Below are 21,834 nucleotides of genomic sequence, written 5' to 3'. Positions count from 1 at the left end.
AACAATTTTAACACGTATAAAAATATGTAGGAAGAGGAAGAGAATAAACACACAAATAAATACTCAACTGTTCATTAACTCAAAACTTAACAATAACAATATCAAGTCATAACCATTCACTGACGGCAACTGCAAATCTTAAATATGAGGTTATCCCTCAAACCCATTCTAAAGACTCAACTTAACTCTTTAAAACTATCGTTTCTTAATACTCTCTTCAAGAAGAGTATAATGATACATGCTTTGCAATTTATAGAGGCATCCTACCGACTCAAAATTATAAAGAAAAAGGAAACTTGCTACACCAATTATTATCGGAACTAGTCTTAATAAGCTCCAACCAAGATATTCAGTTTGCTAACACCAACCAAGATTGGAACTTGCGTGATGGCTCGCATAAAGCAATCCTATACGGCTTCAACTTCGAAGTAATTTGATGGTATAACTAAGCTTTGTTTAATTTCTTTCGTATGCAGCTATACTTAAGAATAAAAGCACACGCGATGCGTGTGATACACAGAAGATGGAAGAATAGCCCTTAAAAGTGAAAGAATCCGTACAATATTTTATCGATCTTATTTAGTTGTGTCGGTGTTAGCAAAATAATCCAAATTTAGAAATTTTTATTTATTTATTTATTGGAGTCAGGTTTTTAATAGTTGTGTGATTTAGAAGTTTGCGTTTTATTTGATAATTTCTTATTTTACAAGTTTTAATAAGTTATAAACAGCGCATTAGTCAGAGTACTTTCTTAAAAAAGTCTAAAAGTGTTTATAATGTTTTATTGTAGTGCGACTTTCTTTCATTATTTGAGATTTCACTAATAGTACAGTGTGAATTATCCTTATTTTCTTCTCTCCCATATAAATATTTTGAGTAATCCATTCAATTCTGTAACCTTGCCGGATAATTATTATTAGAACCCTAAACTTGGGTTATATAGTTAGTAAGTTCTATTTGGAAAGGTCCAAAATAATGAGAAGCTAGCTTCTGACAGTGATGAGCTCATAAGGAGTGCTGCCTGTACGGTTGCAATTTAATATAAACCCAATCACCAATGTTAACTGCTTATCAGTCCTGTGCTTATCTACCAGTTGCTTCATCCTATGTTGGGCTTTGGCCAAATTATGCTTCAACTGATGTATCAACATCTCTCTAGCCTTAAGACTTCTGTCTACTGATTCAACTGTAGCTGCTTCAGGTAGGTATGGTACATGAATCGGTGGTGCCTGACCATAGGCCACTTCATAGGGGGTGAATTTGGTAGAAGTGTGAAAGTTGGTGTTGTACCAATATTCTGCTAAAGATAACCACAGGCTCCACTGCTTAGGTTAATCACTGGTCATACATCTTAGGTATTGCTCGAGACATCTGTTGACCACCTCAATTTGTCCATCACTTTGAGGATGATATGAACTAGACATGTGTAGCTACACCTGCTGAAGCTTGAAAAGCTCCTGCCAAAAATTACTAAGGAATGTGGTATCCCTGTCACTCACAATGGATTGGGGCATACCATGCAAATGATAAATTTAATCCAAGAATAGCTGAGCCACAGTAATAGCTGAATATGGATGGGCTAAAGCCGAGAAATGTGCATATTTGCTAAGCCTGTCCACTGCCACTAAAATGATATTTTTTCCCTTGGATAAGGGCAAACCTTCAATGAAATCCATGAAAATATCTGTCCAAACCCTGTGTGGAATGGGGAGTGGTTGCAAAAGACCAAATAAGAGGAATTCTCTGGTTTGGACCTCTGACAGATATCACAAGCTGCAACAAAGTTGGCAACATCCTTGAAAAAATGTTTCCAATAGACCACGCTTTTCAACTTTTTATAAGTCACTTCCATTCCTGAATGACCACCTTGTGCACTAGAACGCCATAATTCCATCAGTTTATGTTTCAAAATTGGATCGTCTCCAATTACCAACTTGCCCTTCCTCTTAAGAAGCTCCTGACTCCATGTATAATGTTAATGGCACTGGTGCCCTACAGACAAGTTCTGAATAATATCCTGCAACTGCTTATCATTCTGCTAGCTGTTCTGGATGTCAACAATCAAAGAGGAAGTAAATGTGACTAAGGAATGCAATTGCCCTTCAACATGAGGTCTCCTGGATAAGGCATCAGCAACAATGTTGTCATTGCCCCTTTTATACTGCACTATATAATCATATTCCATCAGTTTAGCTATCCATTTCTTTTGTAAAGGAGTGTGAATCCTCTGTTACAGAATGTACTTGAGGCTCTGATAATCTGTTCTGACTGTAAAATGTCTGCTAATCAAATAAGCCCTCCATTTCTCTATAGCAGTCACCACTGCTAGCATTTCATTTTCATACACAGATAAGGCCTGATGAGTTGGAGACAATGCCTTGCTGAAGAAAGCAATAGGCCTCTTCCCTCGCACTAAGACTGCCCCTATCCCAGTTCTTGATGCATCAATCTCAACTGAGCTCGAGCTCGAGCTCGAGTAGTACAAATTTTGATCGAGTTCGAGTTCGATTATGGTGCTACTCGAGCTCGACTCGGCTCGATAGCACCTCTAATTACTTGTTGGCCAAATGTCTCCTTAAAAATTTTTGTTTACTTTCTCATTGTAAGTTAATCACTTCAACTTTCAAATTAATAGTGTAACCATGACGTGACAATAATTGAGTACTTAAACAACTATTTTATTTTTAGGCAAAAATAGGATAATAAAAAGAATTAATAATATTAAAATAAGATAATAAAAAGAATTGAAAAAATTTTCTCAAAATCTTGTTGTATTAATGAATAAAATAATTATATTTTATCTTTAAATACATTATTTATATATGTAAAAGTATGATAAAATAAAATTGAGCCTTTTATTAATATTTATATATTTCCTTTTATAAGTTCTAAATTAGACATGGTTTTATAAATATTATTTTAGTGATTCATTGGTTCAATCATCACTCCGTCAGTCTAACCAATAAACCATCCGTGTGACCCCTTTTCTGACATACGACTAGCTACATTTGCTAACGCACTACTCAAAATCAACTTTAATAACATTGCCCCATATGTACGAATTTAGAAAATATCCATGTGACTCAAAATCAACATTAATAACATTACCCAACATTTCTGCCAAAAAAAAAAAAATTACCCCACATGTATTAATTTAGAAAATATCTACATGACTCAAAATCGACAACTCAAAATCAACATTAATAACATTGCCCCACATTGCCACTGCCAATTGGCCATCTAAGCCGAATTTTAATAAATTCAGACTCGACTCACTGAATTATAAAGACATTTGGGATTTGGGTCATGAATTTCAAACTAATATATGTGAAGTTCATATTTGCATCACGAAACATTCAAATGTTGAACCTAAGTCAGATTTAGTCCAAACTCACTTATTACTCTTTCATTTTCTGAATATAATTACTATAACCATTAAATAGTAAAGTTAATTTATAATCTACAATATTAAAACTATACATAAAATGGTAAAAACTTCATTAAAAGTAAATAAACCAAAAGTTTTTCAACAATAATCATGTCTAATGCTTTTAAAATACATGATAAATAATAATAATATATGATCAACAATTAATACACCATCAAAGGTTGAAACTTCTCCATAACCTTCTCAATTTGCTCCTGGTAGGATTTGACCATACCAAATCTTCATTAGTCAATAGAATGTTAATAGGTTTTTTTTCTTTAAATATATTTATTTAATGAATCTAAGTTTCCTCAAATATCAATACTAATTACTAATACTCTAATTATACATCACATTTTAAAAAACAATGCATTTATATTTATATACATTAAGGAGTGTGTATATATATATATATATATTTTTTTGTCAAACTTCAACTGCATTATATAAGAGTGTGTATATATATATATACTAGGGGTCGCTTCCCACGCAAGGCGTGGGAACTTTAGACCTGTTAGCAAGGTTCCTTACCATGGAAAAGTAGTATATATTAGTAAGGTGTCACTGAGTTTATGCAATTCCTGATTTTCACTTTTCTGTTTGATGAGCAGAGGAGAACTGGTCTGAGTTTTTTATATAATTGATTACTGCTTGAAATTGTCATTGTACTGAGAAGTAATGAAGACAAAACAAACTTGATTAAATATATAGAGAATTATGCACGGGTGAGGGAAGGGAAAATGTTGAAAGAGAAAAAGAAGCGAAAATAAGAAACAGATAATAATAGCAATGCGGAAGTTGTATACACAATCTATAAGCGCAATAAGTGTCTTACAATGAATGAGCATGAGCAATTACTTTCACTGCATGATGTTTTAGGCTCTGATATTAAGTGTGAGCAGAAATCAATAGAATGAGTTTCCTGTTAGAAAAGTTAAAGAACAATGTCCATGCTGCTATAAAAAAAAAAAAAGGCAATAACTGACACGCTAGTTCAGGCTTGTGTCGTGAACTATGTGTTACACATGAGCTCAAAATGCTTAGTCCATTCAAAGAGCTCCAGTTCTGATTTCCTTTCTGCAGCACCATGAATCTAGCAATTACAAAATTGTCCGTGAGCAAAGCTTGTAACAACTGAAAAAAATCCAACATAAAGCATTGTCAACGAAAACATTTTTTTTATTATATAATAAAAAGATCATGCATCTATTGTGACTAAATGTGAAATGAAAATGCTGCGTTTCTCAATCTTCATTACACAAGGAGGAAAGTTTTAGTCAAAGTAACAGCAGGGGAGTTGGTATGTGGAGAAGGTGCGAGTATAATAGCATAGAGGTAGTAATAGATGGGAAAACACTGAATATCCATTATGTTGATGTAATCTAAAATGGATGCAGCAGAAGAAATAAGAGTCTGTATACTTCTGATGTAGAGAAGAAAATGAAACAAGAAGATTAATACTTGAGTTATTGTACAGCATTAATGAGATTTTATGCTCACGATAAATCAGTGAATAGTGGCATCCAACATTCCTAATGCTCAAATTGCAAGCATCTTGCTCATAGTGTCCTGATGCTTATCCAGAATAAATTTTTCCAATTGCTGTCTGTTAAATAAGGTAAAAAAATCAGGGAATCACTGTTAAATGAGGCAAAAAACTACCTGAATGCATCAACAGGGGAATCGCTGGCACATCTGATGTCAAAGGCTCCAGCAATGATATGGCCTCGCTCAGACCAGTACCAGCACATGATATGCCAAACATAAGAACTGGACTATGATGAACATGTGGATTATATGATTCAGAGAGCAGGGAGACGATTTGAGGAGTCTACATTTTAAGATTAGCAACTCAATTAGATGGATTGTTCAATATGTGCATTTTCATCGATCCTTGTAGAAGGTTAGAAAAAATTAAGAGCGAATACATCATATGAAAAGTTGTTTGGAGAAGTAAAGCCTTGTTGTCAAATTCTTATAGCCTAGAACATAAACCATATGCAAGTGCCAAACCTGAACGTAAGAGAAACTAACCCAGTGCCAAAACTGCAGTGTGCCTAACATTGTCACTCAATTCTGATGCAGCAAAATGCAGCAGCTGTCGAATGGCCTTGTTGTTTGCATTTCTACTGTAAGCCAATGCAAATGCATACATTTATCCATAACGTAGTATGGGGTCTTGATCCCAAGTTATCTGCTCAATCAGTGTATCAGTTGCTTCTTCTGTTCCATAAACTGTCAAGAGCTATCCCCAATGCCAAATCGTTAGAAATGTCCAAGTGACTTTTGATTTCTCTTTTTCACAAAAAGAGAGAATTCATTTAGCTTTTAATTTTAGAAATAGATTATAGACATTAAGCAGAGATGTCCGAGTAAAGGACATTCTTTAAGGTAGGTACTATGTTGAATAACTTGTAGGAGACAATTTTTAAAAAAGGAGGAAAAGTGCAAAGATAAAAATAGGTACTTTTTTACTTAACACAACAAGGCAAATACCTCAGCATTAGCGCTTGTTAGACTATCACACAGGAACTGATTTATGCCTTCCCTATAGTAGACACTGCTTGTGTTTCTCGTAGTGCTGTTGCGCTAAACTTAACCTAATTTGTAGCCCGGGTGAGCCAGTTCTGAGAGTTTAAACAAATACAAAATGTTAGATAGAAATGACTACGTTTATCATTATGCAACATATAAAATGATGAGCAAAGCAGGTGCACAGTAAGGTGCTGACGGTTCTGACAGCATGCATAATGCTATTAGCGTATATAGTTGCATTATGACAAATATTATTTCTCATCTCAACAGATTGCTTTATTGTGTTGAGAATTAGGACATGCAATGTAATATGCAAAAAACCAACAATTAGTCAAATACTTCAAAGAAATCTAGTAAACTGAGAAACTATCTTGGGAAGAGAAGAAAAGAAAATAGGGAAAATGCCTTAGTTATAATAATTATATAAGAATTGCAATGTCAACTGTATGGAAGTCTCTCCAGACAGTATTCCTTTTATTTTTCATAACCTCTCAGCATAAACATCTTCCTTGAGACTGGAAAGTTGGTCCTTCATTTTCAAAAGAAAAGCTTGGTGTTCATTCTCTACAAGGTTAAATGCTATTTGAAATCCCAATAAAGCATCATTATTGCTTTCTGTTCTTAAGAGTTTCTCAAATACAGCTGCAATGTCCTCTGGTCTATCCAAAAAACATGAGAAGCTGACATATGCTTAAATAATGGGGTGATGGCAGTTTTTGGAATACTCTAACAAGAAGACGTTGTATCTGCATTAAAGTAGTTGAGGGTCAGAATTTCTCAAATTTTGACATCTAATATATTTGGACTAATGTTCTCTAGAATTAGTAATAAGGTTAACAAGAATGAATTAGAATTATGAACAAGGTTAACAAGAATGAATTAGATAGATATAACCACGTCACACTAATATTTTCTAGAGCTGACAAAACTGTGAGAGACCTGATTACAATAGTATAGGGTTACTTAAATGTTGTCACTTCTTATAACTGCTTCCTCAATCTTATCCAATCTTTGGTATTTTATGGCTATTCTCACAGCTTATTGATGTTTTCTGTTAGTTATAAACCTACAGGGAGGTCCAAAAATGAGATAATGAGAAAAAGTTTAAATCTATAGTGTAATCTAGCATTTCAGAAGTTTACATACTTATCAAGCATCCTTTCAACAATGGATTTTGATCTTGAATCTATCTTTGCTGCTTTATTTGACTCAGCAGCCTTGGTCTTGAGGTCAGGACATTCGTCTATAGCTTTAGCTGAGACACAAAAGCATATAATAGAAAAATAAGTAAGACGTGCATGCCATGGTTAAAAAGAAATGCATAGTTAAGTTATGTAGTACCAATGCCACTTTATAGTCAAAATTTAGTATTTATCTAACCATGATTTATTTGAAGGCAGAATTCAAGAATAACATCCTACCTAGAATACTTCGGACATAATATGAATCTTCTGATGACAAATTTACACAAATGATAGCTCTTAGAAATTAAGATTGAGAGCCTTAGTTATGAGTTGGTTTTCCTTTAGATCCTTGAAACTTTCAATTTTCTACCAGTCTGCCATGCTGGATCTATTTCTTTCTGATAAGGAGGTTAAAGAATGGAAATGAAACATTGGTTTCCATATTTTGTATGATACCAGTCTCTCATGAGGGACTTGTTACGTTTACCAAAAGTCATTCTCAAGGTTACCTAGATTCTGAGCAGTTCCAGAACGAGGAACAATTGGGGATCATAGAATTCTACGCAATCTAAATGCAGAAGGCTGGGCATAAGGTTCTTTGGGGTACTTAGAAGGGACAAAGTTCAATACTCATGAAATGGTTCTCTAGATCATATCAGAAAAATCGCTTTTTATGCAATTTTCTAGATAAACTATTCAAACATCAACATTTAGATAAATAATTATGTGAAATTGTCTGATAAGACACTAAAAAAAAAGAGCATGTATTCTAGGAGCATAACTTGACTCCAACTTTCGAACTCCAAAAGTGGAATTCCAAATCGTCAATAATACTTATTAGAATTGCACTTATCGAATTCAAAGTTCATCAAGACTCGAGCAATTAATGGTAACACAGTAGTAAAACCTAGATGTGATTCCTACATTTCTTTTATTCCATTCCTATTTATTTTTAAGTCAGATTTGGTCTTCAAACTCATTAAGAAACACTGCATCATTTTTTATATCATGGCTATCATAAAAGAAGGTAAAACAAAACTTAAACAAATAGATTTGGACTTGTCTCAACTTTTGAGACAACATAATGATTTGGAGCAAGGAAACATATTAGTTATTGATTATGTGCTTAAGTTTCTTGAGCTGTTTGTTCAAGATTCAGTTGTTCCAAGTCCTCGAAAAATAATTAATACATAAAAGCTGGTCTGTAGTATGAAATTATGAAGCAGTTGCAGGAAAAGAAGTTTTTATCAACTAAAGGATGCTTTTTGAGCAAAGATGTCAAGGTAAATCAGTACTTGAGTTATGGGAGGTTGGAAATGAAGAAATTCAAGTGATAAAAAGAGCACTTAATGGACTCAGCTGTAGCTTTCCTATATTCTGAACTTGCAGAGACATAAAACATGAAACTTTCCCATGAGAGAAATTATACAAGTGCAAAAGACCATATAAAATGAAAGCTATATCCTCTCACCTCCTTCATTGGTCCAGAAAGGAGAGCTAAAGTTTCGGAATCTTCCTTGGTCTCCATCAATAGAGCTGCAAGCTTTGCCTCAGTGCGCTAACGAAGGAAAGTTCACTTCTCATCACGTGTCTATTGCACAATTTCCTTGCATAGGGCAATCTGAACATCAGATGCGGCAGCTATTTTGGCCACCGTATCAAGAATTCCACAGATAATTTTTGCAGCTTTTGCTTTGGGGATCAAGGAAAAGAAGGGCCGAAGTTGGATCAAAAGGTTCTTAAGTTCCTTTGTCTTATTTTGTAGAGAAGGATGTCCAACTTACCAGACAAAAGATGTATGAAGACGCTTACAATTTTGTCGAAAGAATTAAAGGCTAAGCTGCATCTCCACACAATCAGTGCCCAAGCCAGTGGACCCTGCAGTTATGTGAGGAGTCAAGACATAAAGAAGCAAATCTTAATGCCATTTAGATGAAAACAAGGCATCTCCAGATTGATTGCTTACCTCTGCAAAAGAGAAGCAAATCATGAAAAACTTCTCATTTCTAGGAAAACAAAGAAGCATGACCAAGAATAGTGTGTTGGCGTAGTAGCAGAAGTCCTGAATGGCAAAAGAAGTACATAGTGACACAAGAGAAAGTACATTTTGTAGGAGATGAAGTCTACACTGAAACAGAAAAATTCACAGATAACATGTACCATCAGAATTCCAACTAAACATAGAGTGATTTTGTCTAATTAAGACTCTAGAACCTCTTCGACAAAACATCTAAATAACCGAGATACGCAAAACAAAAAATATTCGTATAGTTAAATGGGCCAAAACAAGAAGTTGCAAAACAGGAAGAGCTTACCAAGAGATAATAATGCCATTTCTTGTATCGATAATAAATCCACCGTAGAGGAACAAATATGATAGAGAGCAAACAATATGCATAAGGGACATCTTGAGGCCCTGCGCCACAATAGAAAAGAACCACAAAAACAAATTAGCAAATGACAATCCACAAGGCCTAACTAATTATTCGAGGGATAAAGATAACTGAATTATCAAATCTCAAGAATGTAATACTCACTGGCACCCAACAGAAAGCAGAATGTTCCAAACCCAAGAACACTCAACAAATAAGTTACCTATCAACCCAAAAAGCTCCCAATCAGTGCAACCTAAAATCGACATCCCAGGTTACCAAACCATAAGCAAAGATGCTAGTAAAAGTAAATAAACAATGAATCCCGGAAACAAATATGAGCTACAAAGTTGTTCTTTTAATAGCTACTGAGACCATCTGACAAACATATGGTGGGTTTTGGTCGGTCAGTTACTTGATTACCTTGTTGATGAATCTTTCGTGCTCTTCAGCCCGTTTGGCAAAGATCTGTTTATTATGCATCATATGGTGGGTTTGTTGCTCACATGTCAGTCATTGCCCTGTATTCTCCAGATGAGGCAAATGTTTGTCTGTTCTGTATACACTTTTAGTTCATCAAACCCGCATGTGGGCATTTGCATCAAGAATTCAAAGAAAACAGCTATGAACATTCATGTACCAATGTGGACCATCTAAACCTGCAACAAACTGATGATGAACATTAAAAATTCGAACTGGTAGCAGGACCAGTTTTCTTGACTTGCTAGAAAGCCTCAGAAATTTACTCACTCATTGACTAACTTGCTGTAGGATTATTCCAAGTTTATGCAAGAAAGGAAGTTATTATTCAAATTCCTGTCAAGTCATTTTCAGCAATTGTTTCCATATCTGCATGCTTTTGTCTCGTGGTCTTTCATTTTCGTCCAGATAATTGATGCTCACAGGTTTGTTTGCAATGCGTGTTTGATTGCTTCGCACAGGTTTGTTTTCGTTTTTTGAAATAAAATTTATTCTATCTTTTAGTGAGAGATATTGAAGCTATCGTCTGGTGCTTTCTTTTCTTGATCTTATTCTTTAAGTTGCAACTCTAATCTTCATATTAATGGGACAGAACTACTGAGGAAAATTTTTTGGCTCATTTGGGGATCCGGACTGCAGATCTTCCAAAATCTTTTTGACTTTCTAGGGGTTCTATTATTAGTATTTCCTTCTGAAACATAATGCAGTTTTATCCAATTGAGGCTATAAGGTGTGAAACAAAGAAAAATTACTCTTAAGTCTCCTCTGACATAATAATATCCCAAAATTTATCGTTCAAGCCACTTTTCAGGACTTGCAAGTTGTAGATATTAATAGGCATCATAGATTTTTTTTTTCTTATTTTCGTGGTGGATAGATATTATTGATCCTTGTTTCTTGGACTGTACAGTCTTTATGTGATTGTGCAAAGTTGTGAAACACAAGGCATTGGTGAAGTTTGAGATATTGGGTCTCACTCCAAGTCAAAAATATGTCTTTTGAAATAACTTTTCTGAAATAACACGTTTGGCAAAGTCATTTACAAAGATCTGTTTGGTTTGACCTGCTTGCTTCGACAACATCTCTTTCGTTTTAGCCACTTTCTGCGCAACAAACAATTTCTAGATGACATGGAACTACCCAAATCGCATCACAAACTGCAAAACTAAATCAGATACGTGGGAAAAATTAATACCTCTGATCGATCTCTGAGCCTTTTCATTTGATTCGCCATTGGAGTCCTCCGGAGAAGAAGAGTCTCCGTTGCTATACATTTTCTTGCTCAAAGACTCTCCTGTGTTAACGGAAAAGTAAATAGCCAAATTTGATTCGAAAAGCTAAAAATTAACATCAACATCGGAAATGATACTTACAAAAAAAAGTCACCACTGGAGCGCACAGCAATCTTCCAGCATAATTGAAGTTTTCACAATCTTAAATAGTGCTTATGTTAAACAAGACAAAAACCTGTGCTAAAACAAATACTAATAAATTTTGACAAAAGTAAATAAAAAAGAAGGAGAAAAAAAAAATCAACGGTAGCCAAAAATAACGTGAACAAATTAGAGCAAAATTCAAAATTTTATCTGTTCCTTTGCATTTCATATCAAGTTTATCAACTCAACATACAATAATTATCTCATCCATTTCAAATTCTAAAGAGAACTGTTACCATTTTTACTTGCTGCTTTCTCACTAAATACCATTGAAGTACAAAAACCCCTAACGCCCATTAACGCTTCGATAAAAAAGTGTGCAAAACAAATAAGATACTCAAAAGGGAAGAAATAAAAGAAGGATGGAGAGAGGAAAAAGGAAAGCTAACCAGCTTGAGCTGGGGGGAGCGGCTTCGAAGGAAGCTTAGCCGTCAGCTTGGATTGCTGCTGCTGAGCAGCTGCAGGAGCTGGGGTTTTCTTAGCTGCGGCCGCAGGAACCTTCTGAGCAGCAATCAGCTGTGATGGGTCTTCAGTGTATTGCTCACAACAAAGCGATATTTCGGAGTATTGTACTTGTTCTTGTCTTGATTGATAAGACGCACCCTAGCTCGGTAGTCCGTCTTTCCCTCTCTCCTTCTCTTAAACGAGACTTGGTAGTGCTTGAAGTAAGCTTTTGTTTTCTGGGCTTTAACAAAAGCCATTGCTACGGCAGTCGGAGCTGTTAGCCACGGGGTGAGGGGGGTGTTGAGGGTGGGGAGTGGACGGGGGCATCGGGTGAGAGAGGGATTTGGGTTTGGTAGGTATTGGTTTGATAATGCGTAGTATATCGTCTGATAAGTGATAAGGTCGACAGAATAAAGGCATAATTGGCTTGAATTAGTAATGGCCGACAGAATTCAGAGGGAAAACGTAAAAAGCTATTGTAAAATGACACTATTAGACATGAGTTGAAAATATATAGTCCATTCAATGAATATTTTGAGGGACGAAAATGTAATTAAACAAGAGAAAATTAGCTGGCTGATAGAAATCAACATCACATCTCATTAATGCTTCTTGTAATAAATGCTGCAAAACAGCCAATGTTCCACTGACATTCGGCTAAGCCTTGCAAGAAGCAACAAGCAGTTCCAATAGCTCTTGAACAGAACAAACGAATTGCAATGAACACTAACCAAAAGAACAACCACAACCAAAAGACTTTAAGGACAAAAATGGGCCTGAAGTGAGCAGATGAAATTTTAAGGACAAAAATGCCCAATGAACAGGAACCCAAAACCCAATGAACAAAGTGCTTCTTATGTATATGTAAGGACATTTCTAATGACTTCCAAATTATTATGTTTACCATAATTCTTCATTTTTTTTCATGATTGTTTGGTCTATGACCTTAAATGATGAAAACATCATTTAATTCAATAATTTAGTTGAATTTATTTTTTATCTTTCTCAAAAGTGTAATTTTAATTTTAATTCAGATTCAGAAGTTTAATTGGAGTTTAATTCTCAATCTTTTAATTCAAAATTGGAGTTTAATTGGAGTTTTAATTCTCCATTCTTGATTTAACTCCATTTTTTATTCGAGTTGAATTTTAATTTTAATTCAGAAATCTAATATTTCTAAATCTATGAGTTGCGATTATTATGTCTACAATAATTCTTCATTTTTTTTTATGATTGTTAGGTCTATCATCATATAATTCAATAATTTAATTGAAGTTTATTTTTAATTTTTTCCAAAATTTTAATTTAATTTTCATTCAACAGTTTAATTGGAGTTTAATTCTTTAAAAAAGTTAATATTTTTAATTGAATAATTTGGGAACATCCATTATCATTTAATTTAACTCAAGTTAATTTCAAGAGGAGATATATTTTTTTCTTCCCACTCCACACAACTATGCATACAATCAATGTGGGGTCCACGGCCCACAAGCAAGAAAGCAGAAATCTCCAACGTATATAATATGTGAAGGAGCCTAAACCACAATGAGAAGCAGAACGTTGCAGTGGAATGTTATCGTGGGCTCCACAGTCCAAAAGCAATAAACCAAGAGTGCAACGTACAAAGCACAAGCATCACAAAGTGTAGGCCCGGATACCCCAGTGATGACAAAAAAAAAAAAAAAAAGCATCACAAAGTGCACTCGAACGTACAACATCCTCAAGCATGGAGATGCACACGAAATCCCAGCAATAGTATGCAATGAACAGTATCCCTCCAAATGTCTTCTTCTATATTTAGCTCCACGAAAAAGAACAGCCAAAAGGCTAGAAGAACAAAAAGCTAGAAGGACAAAAAAATGAACAGGACCCAAAACGTCTTCTTATAAGATATAAAGATATATATATATATATATATGCAATTAGTAATTATGTGTTGGACTTTAATCAGGCTGAGCCCATAGAGGCCCAATCTCGGCTAACAACATTTTAATTGGACGTTAAATCAAGATTTAAATTTTGCCCGCTACATAATTACACTAGGCTCGCCCCTTTTCTTTCGAGTCAAATAGGCTGAGGTCGGACCAATTCAACCCTATTGACAGCCCTATTCACATGTACGGATTGAAAAAGTATCCACGTGATTCAAAATCAAATATAAATGACACTGCCCCACACGTGGAAATTTAGAAAATAACCACAAAACAAAACCAAATAAAATAAAGCCAACTCACCATACAAAAAATTTGCTAGAACCTTAAATACGAGGAAGTGCAAAGTAGAAATTGTGGCAACTCCTCCGGAACAAAGAGTGATACAGGTTTAAGAGGTATGGAGTCTCCGACAGTCCAATATGTGTCTCAATGTTTTATCAAACCAAAATACACTCCGGAAGAGTCAAAACAACCACTTTACTTGTCACTATGGGACGTAATGTTGGTCATTGCACACTATATGCAGAGGGGCTTCGTTTTTGCAAAGCCTCCAGGATTTGACACCGATGGTGAGAACCAACTTCAAGAACTTGTGCAGAAACTCAAGGAATCACTTTCTCTCACCCTTGTTCATTTCTATCCATTAGCAGGTCGTCTGGTAACGCAGAAAAAAGCTGAGAATCCTTCTGAATTGGCAATTTATATCGATTGCAATAAAAGTCCTGGGGCTCGATTTATTCTCGCATCATTGGACTTGACCATGGATGATATACTTTCAACGACGTACGTTCCCCCAATTTTGAGATCATTGTTTGATCATGAGAGGTCAATCAACTATGATGGTCACACCGAGTCTTTGCTGACCATTCAAGTCACTGAGTTGATAGATGGAATCTTCATTGGATGCTCCATGAACCATATGGTAGGGGATGGGATATCTCTCTGGCATTTCTTGACCTCATGGTCAGAGATATTCAAAGCGGAGGAAAAAACTAGTGTAATCTCAAGGCCCCCAGCACATGATCGACTGTTTCCACGGGGACGACATAATCCGTTTCTCAGACTTCCATTGATTTATGACCATGATGATCAGGTCATCATCAATAGAGATGAAGCAGATATATTGCCAGCTGATATGATTAGGGAAAAAATATTTCATTTCTCATCTGAGACAGTGAGAAAGCTGAAAGCAAAAGTAAATGCTGAGCGGAATGCTACTGAGATTTCTTCCTTGCAGGCAGTGTCAGCTCATCTTTGGAGATGCATAACAAGGGCTCGGAACTTCCCATCAGATCGAAAAACAAGCTTTGTTATGGTTGCAAATGCAAGATCAAAGTCAGTTCCACCAGTGCCTGAGGACTACTTCGGTAACTATCTGCGAGCAGCGATAGCAACAGCTGGCTGTGGTGAATTACTGGAACACGGCCTAGGATGGGCAGCATGGCTATTGCACCAGGAAGTGATCAATCAGACAGGCTACGGAATATCACATGAGCAGATGGAATCATGGCTGCAATCGGCAATCCTATCTGGTAGTGATGCTCCCGATCCCAGTAGATTACTCTTGGCAGGCTCTCCACGATTTAACGTGTACGGAATTGATTTTGGACTTGGGATTCCAGTAGCAGTTCGAACCGGTAGTGCAGACAAATTCGATGGGAAAATGGTTGTGAGTCCAGGAGTTGAAGGAGGTGGAAGCATGGACTTTGAGATTTGCCTTCTACCACATATAATGACTTCTCTTGAATCAGACAAGGAGTTCATGGAGACAGTCTCTTAGCTTATGAAGGCCAAGTTCGGAGTTACAGCTCCATATAACAGGATCAAGGTGGCTGCTTTAGCCTCTAGTGCCCATGAAATTGATTCCCTGTGGCTTTTATGATATTTGTTCTTCTTCTTTTTTTTTCTTTCGGTTAATCTTGATTGCTTTTACTGATAGAGCAATTATTGAGCATATTTTGCGCTATTATTCCGTTCTAATTTTAGCTACTTATGGTGCTAAGAATTGAGATTTTGCTCATATTTGATATTTATGTGACTCGTAGGGGTTTGGTGTAAAAAAGTAATCTTTTGGAGCAACTTTTGGGAGACCCTTTATCTCAGGGCATGACCACGCCAGAAATTGAAGAAGGTACCTCAAGCCGGAGCCGCGGGATTAATTGCAGCAAAGCCAACTAAGGATCCCGGTCCACGTGAACCCGAAACACTGGATCAGAACCTTTAAACAAAAGCTTTGTTCCTGACCCTTTGTGGATTTCTCCTGGCGGCGCTAATTAGAAGCTATAAATAGGAAAAGGCCAGATTCATAAGAGGGCAATTTTTTTAGCTTTAGTTTTCTTTTCACGCAGCAGTCAGACGTTGAAGACTTTTCCTTGCTTTTTGGCTTTTACGCTTTAGACTCTTTTGCTCTTGCTTCGGCTCTGTACAAATTCTCGTGGGTGTTGTGTTGAACTTTGGGTTTCAGTACGAACATCAACGCAGAGACAAGGAAGACTTTTTCCTTTTTCTTTCTTCGGTATTTCATCGTTCCAAATTCTGTGATGTTTGTGCGGATGGAATCAATTAACCCACGTGTGATTGACACGATGAGGAGCGGCTAGTTTTTTCTTCTATCCAAAAGTCGACGTAAAGGCGCGATCCATAATATCTGTGAGATCTAATCGAATTTTCATTATTTCTTCCAATCTATTGCTATTCGTGCGTTTTCTGAATTAATTGTTCATGGATATTTTATTAATTAAATATCAATGGCCGGGTATTTGATTTAATTCAATAGCCTACTGTCACATTAACTGAATTGAATCCGTAATTATTCGTTTAGTTGATAACTAGTGACAACCACCATAATTGGCTTTATGTTGGGGAAACGCGAGATCTAATTGAAATAAATTCTCTTAGCGTGTTTATTGATTAGGGTTGGATTTTTCTAGCTTTAATGCAACTGGATAATTAAATTCCTACGGTCGTACCTAGGGTTGTTTTCTGGTTATAGAAGCAGTCAACGGTCGTACCTTGGCTGTCGAAAAGGTAAGGAAAAACTGGCTGTCAGGGCTTGTTGATAGCCATAACCAACCTAGTGATAAATGGATGAAATATCTTTGCATCGATGAGCATTTAATTGGACCGTGCCTGAGCAGTTGATCTTTTGGGTAGAACTTTTATTAATTGCTATTTTTAGTAAATTGTGCTTTGTGAGTTAGTTTTGAACTTTGTTTGTTTTATTTCATTTTTATTTGTCTCCCATTGAAAACCCCCCACTTGTCTTGACTCGAAAGGAAACGAATTATCCCCAATCCCTGTGGATTCGACACTGCTTACCACTATTTATAAAAATTAATTTTAGTTTAGCAGATTTTAATTATTGCACATGTTCGATGCCTGTCATTTACTTTGGTTGATTGAATAAATCACATGCTTTTTATGACAATCCATAGCAGCTGGTTTGATGATACTCTAAATCACTTGTCATAGGCCAATTTTCCCCCACCGGGTGGAAATCCTAATGCGGATTTGCAGAGGGATTAAGTACTGTCCCTGCCCCCTTTTTGTCATTTTACTTGGTATTTCACTTCTCCCTTTGGACAAGATATATACAAGCATGATTTTACAAAGAAAGCTATCCCTCCAGGGAATAAGGTAATTATAGTGCGAATTCATGTGAGCAAGAACAATGTTAAGATTCAATTTGAAGACTTCCAACCAAATCAATTTTCTTTATACATAAAAGTTGAATAGATCATAAAAGTTTAGCAGCGCATAAGTTAACAACTTCAGGAGTGCGTTGTCCCTTTACACTTAAAATAAAGACCAAATACAATAAACTAGTGAGTTTTTCATGTGTAACGAAGACTGAGAAACATTCATCATATGACTGCAGATCGAATGCTAGCAGCTTTAGGGTTTAAGAGTTATTGCAAGCTATACAAGAAAAGAATTTGGAAACAAAAGAAGGAGATTTTGCTTGTTTCTCTGGTGGATCTGCTGGTAAAGAACAAATAGTAGACTCATCTGCTTCATTTTGCCTCAATCTCTCACATTCATCTAAGAATCTCTTGAAGGAATTATGAACATAATCCGCGGCTGTAGCGACAGTCATGTCTTCCACTAGTTTGTTCGGATAAGTGTCCTTTATGTGGTCTCCCCCTAAAACTGCTGACATCTGAACCAATTCTTTCTGGAAGTCCGTTAATTTAGCATCTTCTTTTGCTTCAGTCTCCCTTAATCTGACTGGTTCCGGCAAAGTTACTGCAGTACGTCAGACGTATAACAACCGAAACTGAATCAGAACAAAGCTATATCTGGTTGACGCATGGTGCATGAGAAAAGAGTAGAACGTGTAATCTTGTAAAATTAACTAGTTTACATGCAATGCAAAGGAATAGAAAGAACTGATACCAGGACAATCAGTTCTTGGAGTCTCTCTGCTGATCACAGACTCAAAAGTGCCAGCCCATGCATCGCGCTTGGTAAGAAACTCTTTCAAGTTGAAGATTTTCTTAACAGTTGCAGGTATTGAGGAATGTTCGAACTCAGATGTAGGATGTGGTCCTGAAGGCCCATGTAACACTGCAAAATGAAATCAATCAACAGATGGGTGAGTTCAAGTAATCATGAACAAGAAATAGCTACTATCATTAGTCCCTCATTATTTTGCCTGGTTGAGTGATCATATCTCTGTTTACTACTACTACTCGAGATCAAGATTCAAACTCTTTAACTTTCTTTCCTCCCCTAAGGTACCAAAAACGCATAGTTATAGTCTTGAGGTTCATTCAAGAACAATCAATCCAGGTGTATTACCTGTTCCTTTCTCAATCCAAGGGGATACCATAATGGAAGGAACCCGAACACCTAAGCGATCAAACTGAAATTTGTAAGGCTCAGGACCAACGATGTCATCTGGGCTTGGAACACCAGTGACCGGTGTTGGCACATGATCAAAGAAACCACCATGCTCATCATATATGATTATGAACAACATTTCATTCCACTGGGGACTTGATCTCAATGCTTCATAGACTTCTTTGACAAATTTTTGGCCCTCAAAGACATCATGAGAAGGGTGATCATCATTCCCTGGCAATATCTTCAAGTCAAAATACCTTTGTTCAACTACTACATAGTTTGGCAGCTTTCCCTCTTTGCAATGCCTTTTAAACGTGAGATCAAAGGGATGAAAGTTCTTTATGTACTTCAATTTTCGAAGATTCCTGCATTCAATAACACTGCTCTTTCAAGGCACATTGCAATGAAATAAACATTATCTTGCACGTATGAACCCAAAGCTACCTAGTCTTACATAGTCAACAGTCAAGAAAATTCAATATATCGGAGATCTAAACATAGGATGACGAAAAAGCGAACAATAAAACAGCATTAGCAGTGCCAGCAGCTGAAATCATAAGAAGAGTAACTTGTTTAAGGAGATAAATCCAGAAAAATTAACTTATCAAAACTCGAAAAGGGCGAAGACCATTTTTATCTCAAACCTTGTTTCTTTTTCTAATTTTACAACATCCAGATTGTCCTGATAATTGCAACTGATGTATTTGGCTAGCATTAATTGGCAATCTCACAACAAAATTATCGCTCCAGTCAACTTGTCATCTCCAGAGTTGATCTAGGGCCGCTTTTAGATCAATTTTAAAAACGAATGAATTACCTCCTTCTTCTTCTTCTTTTTTTTTTTTTTTGAGGAAAATGATTAATATACTTAGATTAAGAATGTCCCAGATGAAGATGGGTTCTTGCAAGAAACTGTTTCATATTTAATTTTGTCTAATTATTGATTAAGAAAAACACAATCATACTGTACCATAGATGGTACTTAATGTTGGTTATTACGAAAGAAAAAGACTGGTGGATTGATGTCATTGAACCAACAATTACTATACTCTGCACTCCTTGCCTTGTAATGCAACTTCTCAAACGAAATGTCTTATTTAACCTATTGAATGTATAATAGGTGGTATAGTTCTGACTATTGGCCATTGACTTGCTTGTTAAACAAGATCTCATGACAACTTCACTCTATCACGAGAAAAGATCACAAATTGGGTTCATTTTTCATACTAAGCAGGATGGATAGTGAATTCACATGTCAAAATTGAGAAGAAAAAAATTAGTTTACATGAAAATGGCACAGTGAACCGTTAGTAAGAGAAGACCTGAGGAAATCATTTGACTTCTAATTCTTTTCCTTAAATTACATTCCAATGGATGACTTTGGACAACAATCACTACTAGAACCTCATTAGTGTATTCCTTGACGCTATGAAATGCAATTTCACGATTTGTATAATCAGCAAAACGTAGAACCGAGACCTTTGTGACCAAAAAAAGAGGATGATGAAGTCATTGTAATTGCCAATTCAGTCGTAAACTAAAAATATACTGTAACACTTGAAGTAATCGACTGTACAAAACAAAAGAACAGAAAGTGAGGGCATAAAAGTTCTCACTCGTCCTTCGTAACTATTTAATCCAAATAGAAGCTGTCTTTGTACCGTTAAATTAAAGATCATGCATTTTTAAATTCGTGTAATTAATAGGAGGACAGTGTATCCATCAAGAACAAAGAATCATTATAGTAATCAACCATGTGGTACTCAATTTTAAGTAGCTGGGCATCCAGCTGTAATTTGTACCTTACATAGTAATTACCACCTCTATTTCTTTAATTAAGAGATTTTTTCGAGGATGATTATTTGATTCCAAAACTAATTGAGAATCTCCAAAGTGGAGATCTCACACGTAAAAATTCGTGCATTTTGAAAATTAGCAATTGTAATGTTTACTCTAAAATTACATGAGTATTCTCCACACCCTTAGTTGTAGAACTACTATCCTCGCCAACCATTCAAACAAATTTCCAAAAATATATATTTTCATACAGAAATCAGACTTGCTATGTCAATAACATGGTAGAAGGACATAGGGAAAAAAAGGAAAAAAGAAGAAAAAGAACACCTGTAGAAGAGTGTTGATGGAGGGTACTGATAGTATATTCCAAAGCTATGTCCGGCCTCATCCAATGATTCAAATATGGTTTTCTGAGGAAGCCCTTCAACCAATATCTTTGTATCATTACTGGTAAGACCATGAGACGTGGCTGAGTGCACAAACAACCGATTAGGCTGCGTGGAAGCCGGAACAGCTGCAAACCACCGATCACAAACAGCAAACTCCGACACCAACTCTTTATAAACCGGAACAGCTTCCGGTCTGAATCCATTCATCACTGTTTCAGACATGCCTTTTTTATTTCTCTCTGCATTTTGAGCAAATCCTTGCATGCTTGGCTCTAGTTTCTTGGACGCAACGTCTTGGCTCCATGGCACCCCAAAAATTTGCTCAAAAATGTCTTGGATTGAATGGCCGGGGTCTGGATCAACATATACTGATTTGTCACCGAAGAGAAGGAGGTTATTGGATGTTTGCGCGGTGGAGAGAGGGTTGGACTCAGTTCCGGTGGCACCATTGATTTCTGGATTAAGGGTTCTCATCCAACCCAGCATGTGATCAAATGATCGATTTTCTTGGACTAGTACTACAACTGTTTTGATGGGGTATGGATTTGGAGGTTCTGAACCCATTCTTGATAGCGTTCTTTCTCTGTTCCTATATTATGCTTTGATATTAGTTTTGGAAAGGGGGGGTAGGAAGGGTGTTCGAGTGTACAAGAAAGGAGGGATTCTTTGAAGTTCCAAAATGAAACTACCGAGTACCAACTAGCTAGTTCTTAGGCCAATTGGTTTTAAGTTGAATTTTAAATCTTTATACAGCTGTTTCTCAGGATTTTGTTGGAGATAGTGAGGCGTATCGAAACTTAAAGGATAAGCAAACCAGGAGCTGAAGATATGAACTAGATTTTAAACTTTAAAAAATCTTTCTTACCTTGTGTGCTTTGGTTTTTTGTTTTTTTCCCTACTATAAAAGCAGATGGAAAAATCAAATCATGAGGCAGGAATAGATCAATTCATGTATTATTTGTTTTGTAGGGTAACTTGTATAGATCGTCAT

General features: G+C 36.1%; 2 protein-coding genes and 1 long non-coding RNA gene across 17 annotated transcripts; 1 reads left to right on the top strand and 2 right to left on the bottom strand.

Annotated features, from left to right (window-relative positions):
* Positions 1–4,291: 4,291 nt before the first annotated feature.
* On the bottom strand, positions 4,292–11,951 carry LOC113762669. 15 transcript variants are annotated; one of them, XR_003467234.1, is made up of 14 exons: positions 11,824–11,951; positions 11,372–11,465; positions 11,194–11,292; positions 10,159–10,187; positions 9,942–10,074; positions 9,684–9,741; positions 9,462–9,562; positions 9,113–9,208; positions 8,618–9,024; positions 7,109–7,217; positions 5,924–6,054; positions 5,441–5,672; positions 5,090–5,258; positions 4,292–4,520 (listed from the first exon to the last, which is right to left on the bottom strand). It is a non-coding gene; the product is annotated as an uncharacterized LOC113762669 (long non-coding RNA). The 15 variants fall into 15 exon arrangements; XR_003467235.1 differs by having other exon boundaries at positions 9,942–10,069; XR_003467232.1 differs by having other exon boundaries at positions 8,618–8,838; positions 8,931–9,024; positions 9,942–10,177.
* A 2,279-nt stretch (positions 11,952–14,230) lies between these two features.
* Positions 14,231–16,252, top strand: LOC113763721 (uncharacterized acetyltransferase At3g50280-like). The gene is made up of 2 exons (XM_027307627.1): positions 14,231–15,640; positions 15,858–16,252. Exon 1 carries the CDS (start codon positions 14,312–14,314, stop codon positions 15,590–15,592), a length of 1,281 nt encoding a protein of 426 aa, XP_027163428.1. The 5' UTR covers positions 14,231–14,311; the 3' UTR covers positions 15,593–15,640; positions 15,858–16,252.
* Positions 16,253–17,713: 1,461 nt separating this feature from the next.
* On the bottom strand, positions 17,714–21,407 carry LOC113759388 (non-specific phospholipase C4-like). The gene is made up of 4 exons (XM_027301959.1): positions 20,782–21,407; positions 18,613–19,022; positions 18,208–18,378; positions 17,714–18,057 (listed from the first exon to the last, which is right to left on the bottom strand). The coding sequence occupies exons 1-4, from the start codon at positions 21,405–21,407 to the stop codon at positions 17,714–17,716; spliced, it is 1,551 nt and encodes a 516-aa protein (XP_027157760.1).
* Between the last annotated feature and the right edge of the window lie 427 nt (positions 21,408–21,834).

Source organism: Coffea eugenioides, chromosome 2, assembly GCF_003713205.1.
Source record: "Coffea eugenioides isolate CCC68of chromosome 2, Ceug_1.0, whole genome shotgun sequence".
Taxonomy (NCBI): domain Eukaryota; kingdom Viridiplantae; phylum Streptophyta; class Magnoliopsida; order Gentianales; family Rubiaceae; genus Coffea; species Coffea eugenioides.
Note: the sequence above shows the minus strand (reverse complement) of the source record. Positions and strands in the feature narration are given on the sequence as shown.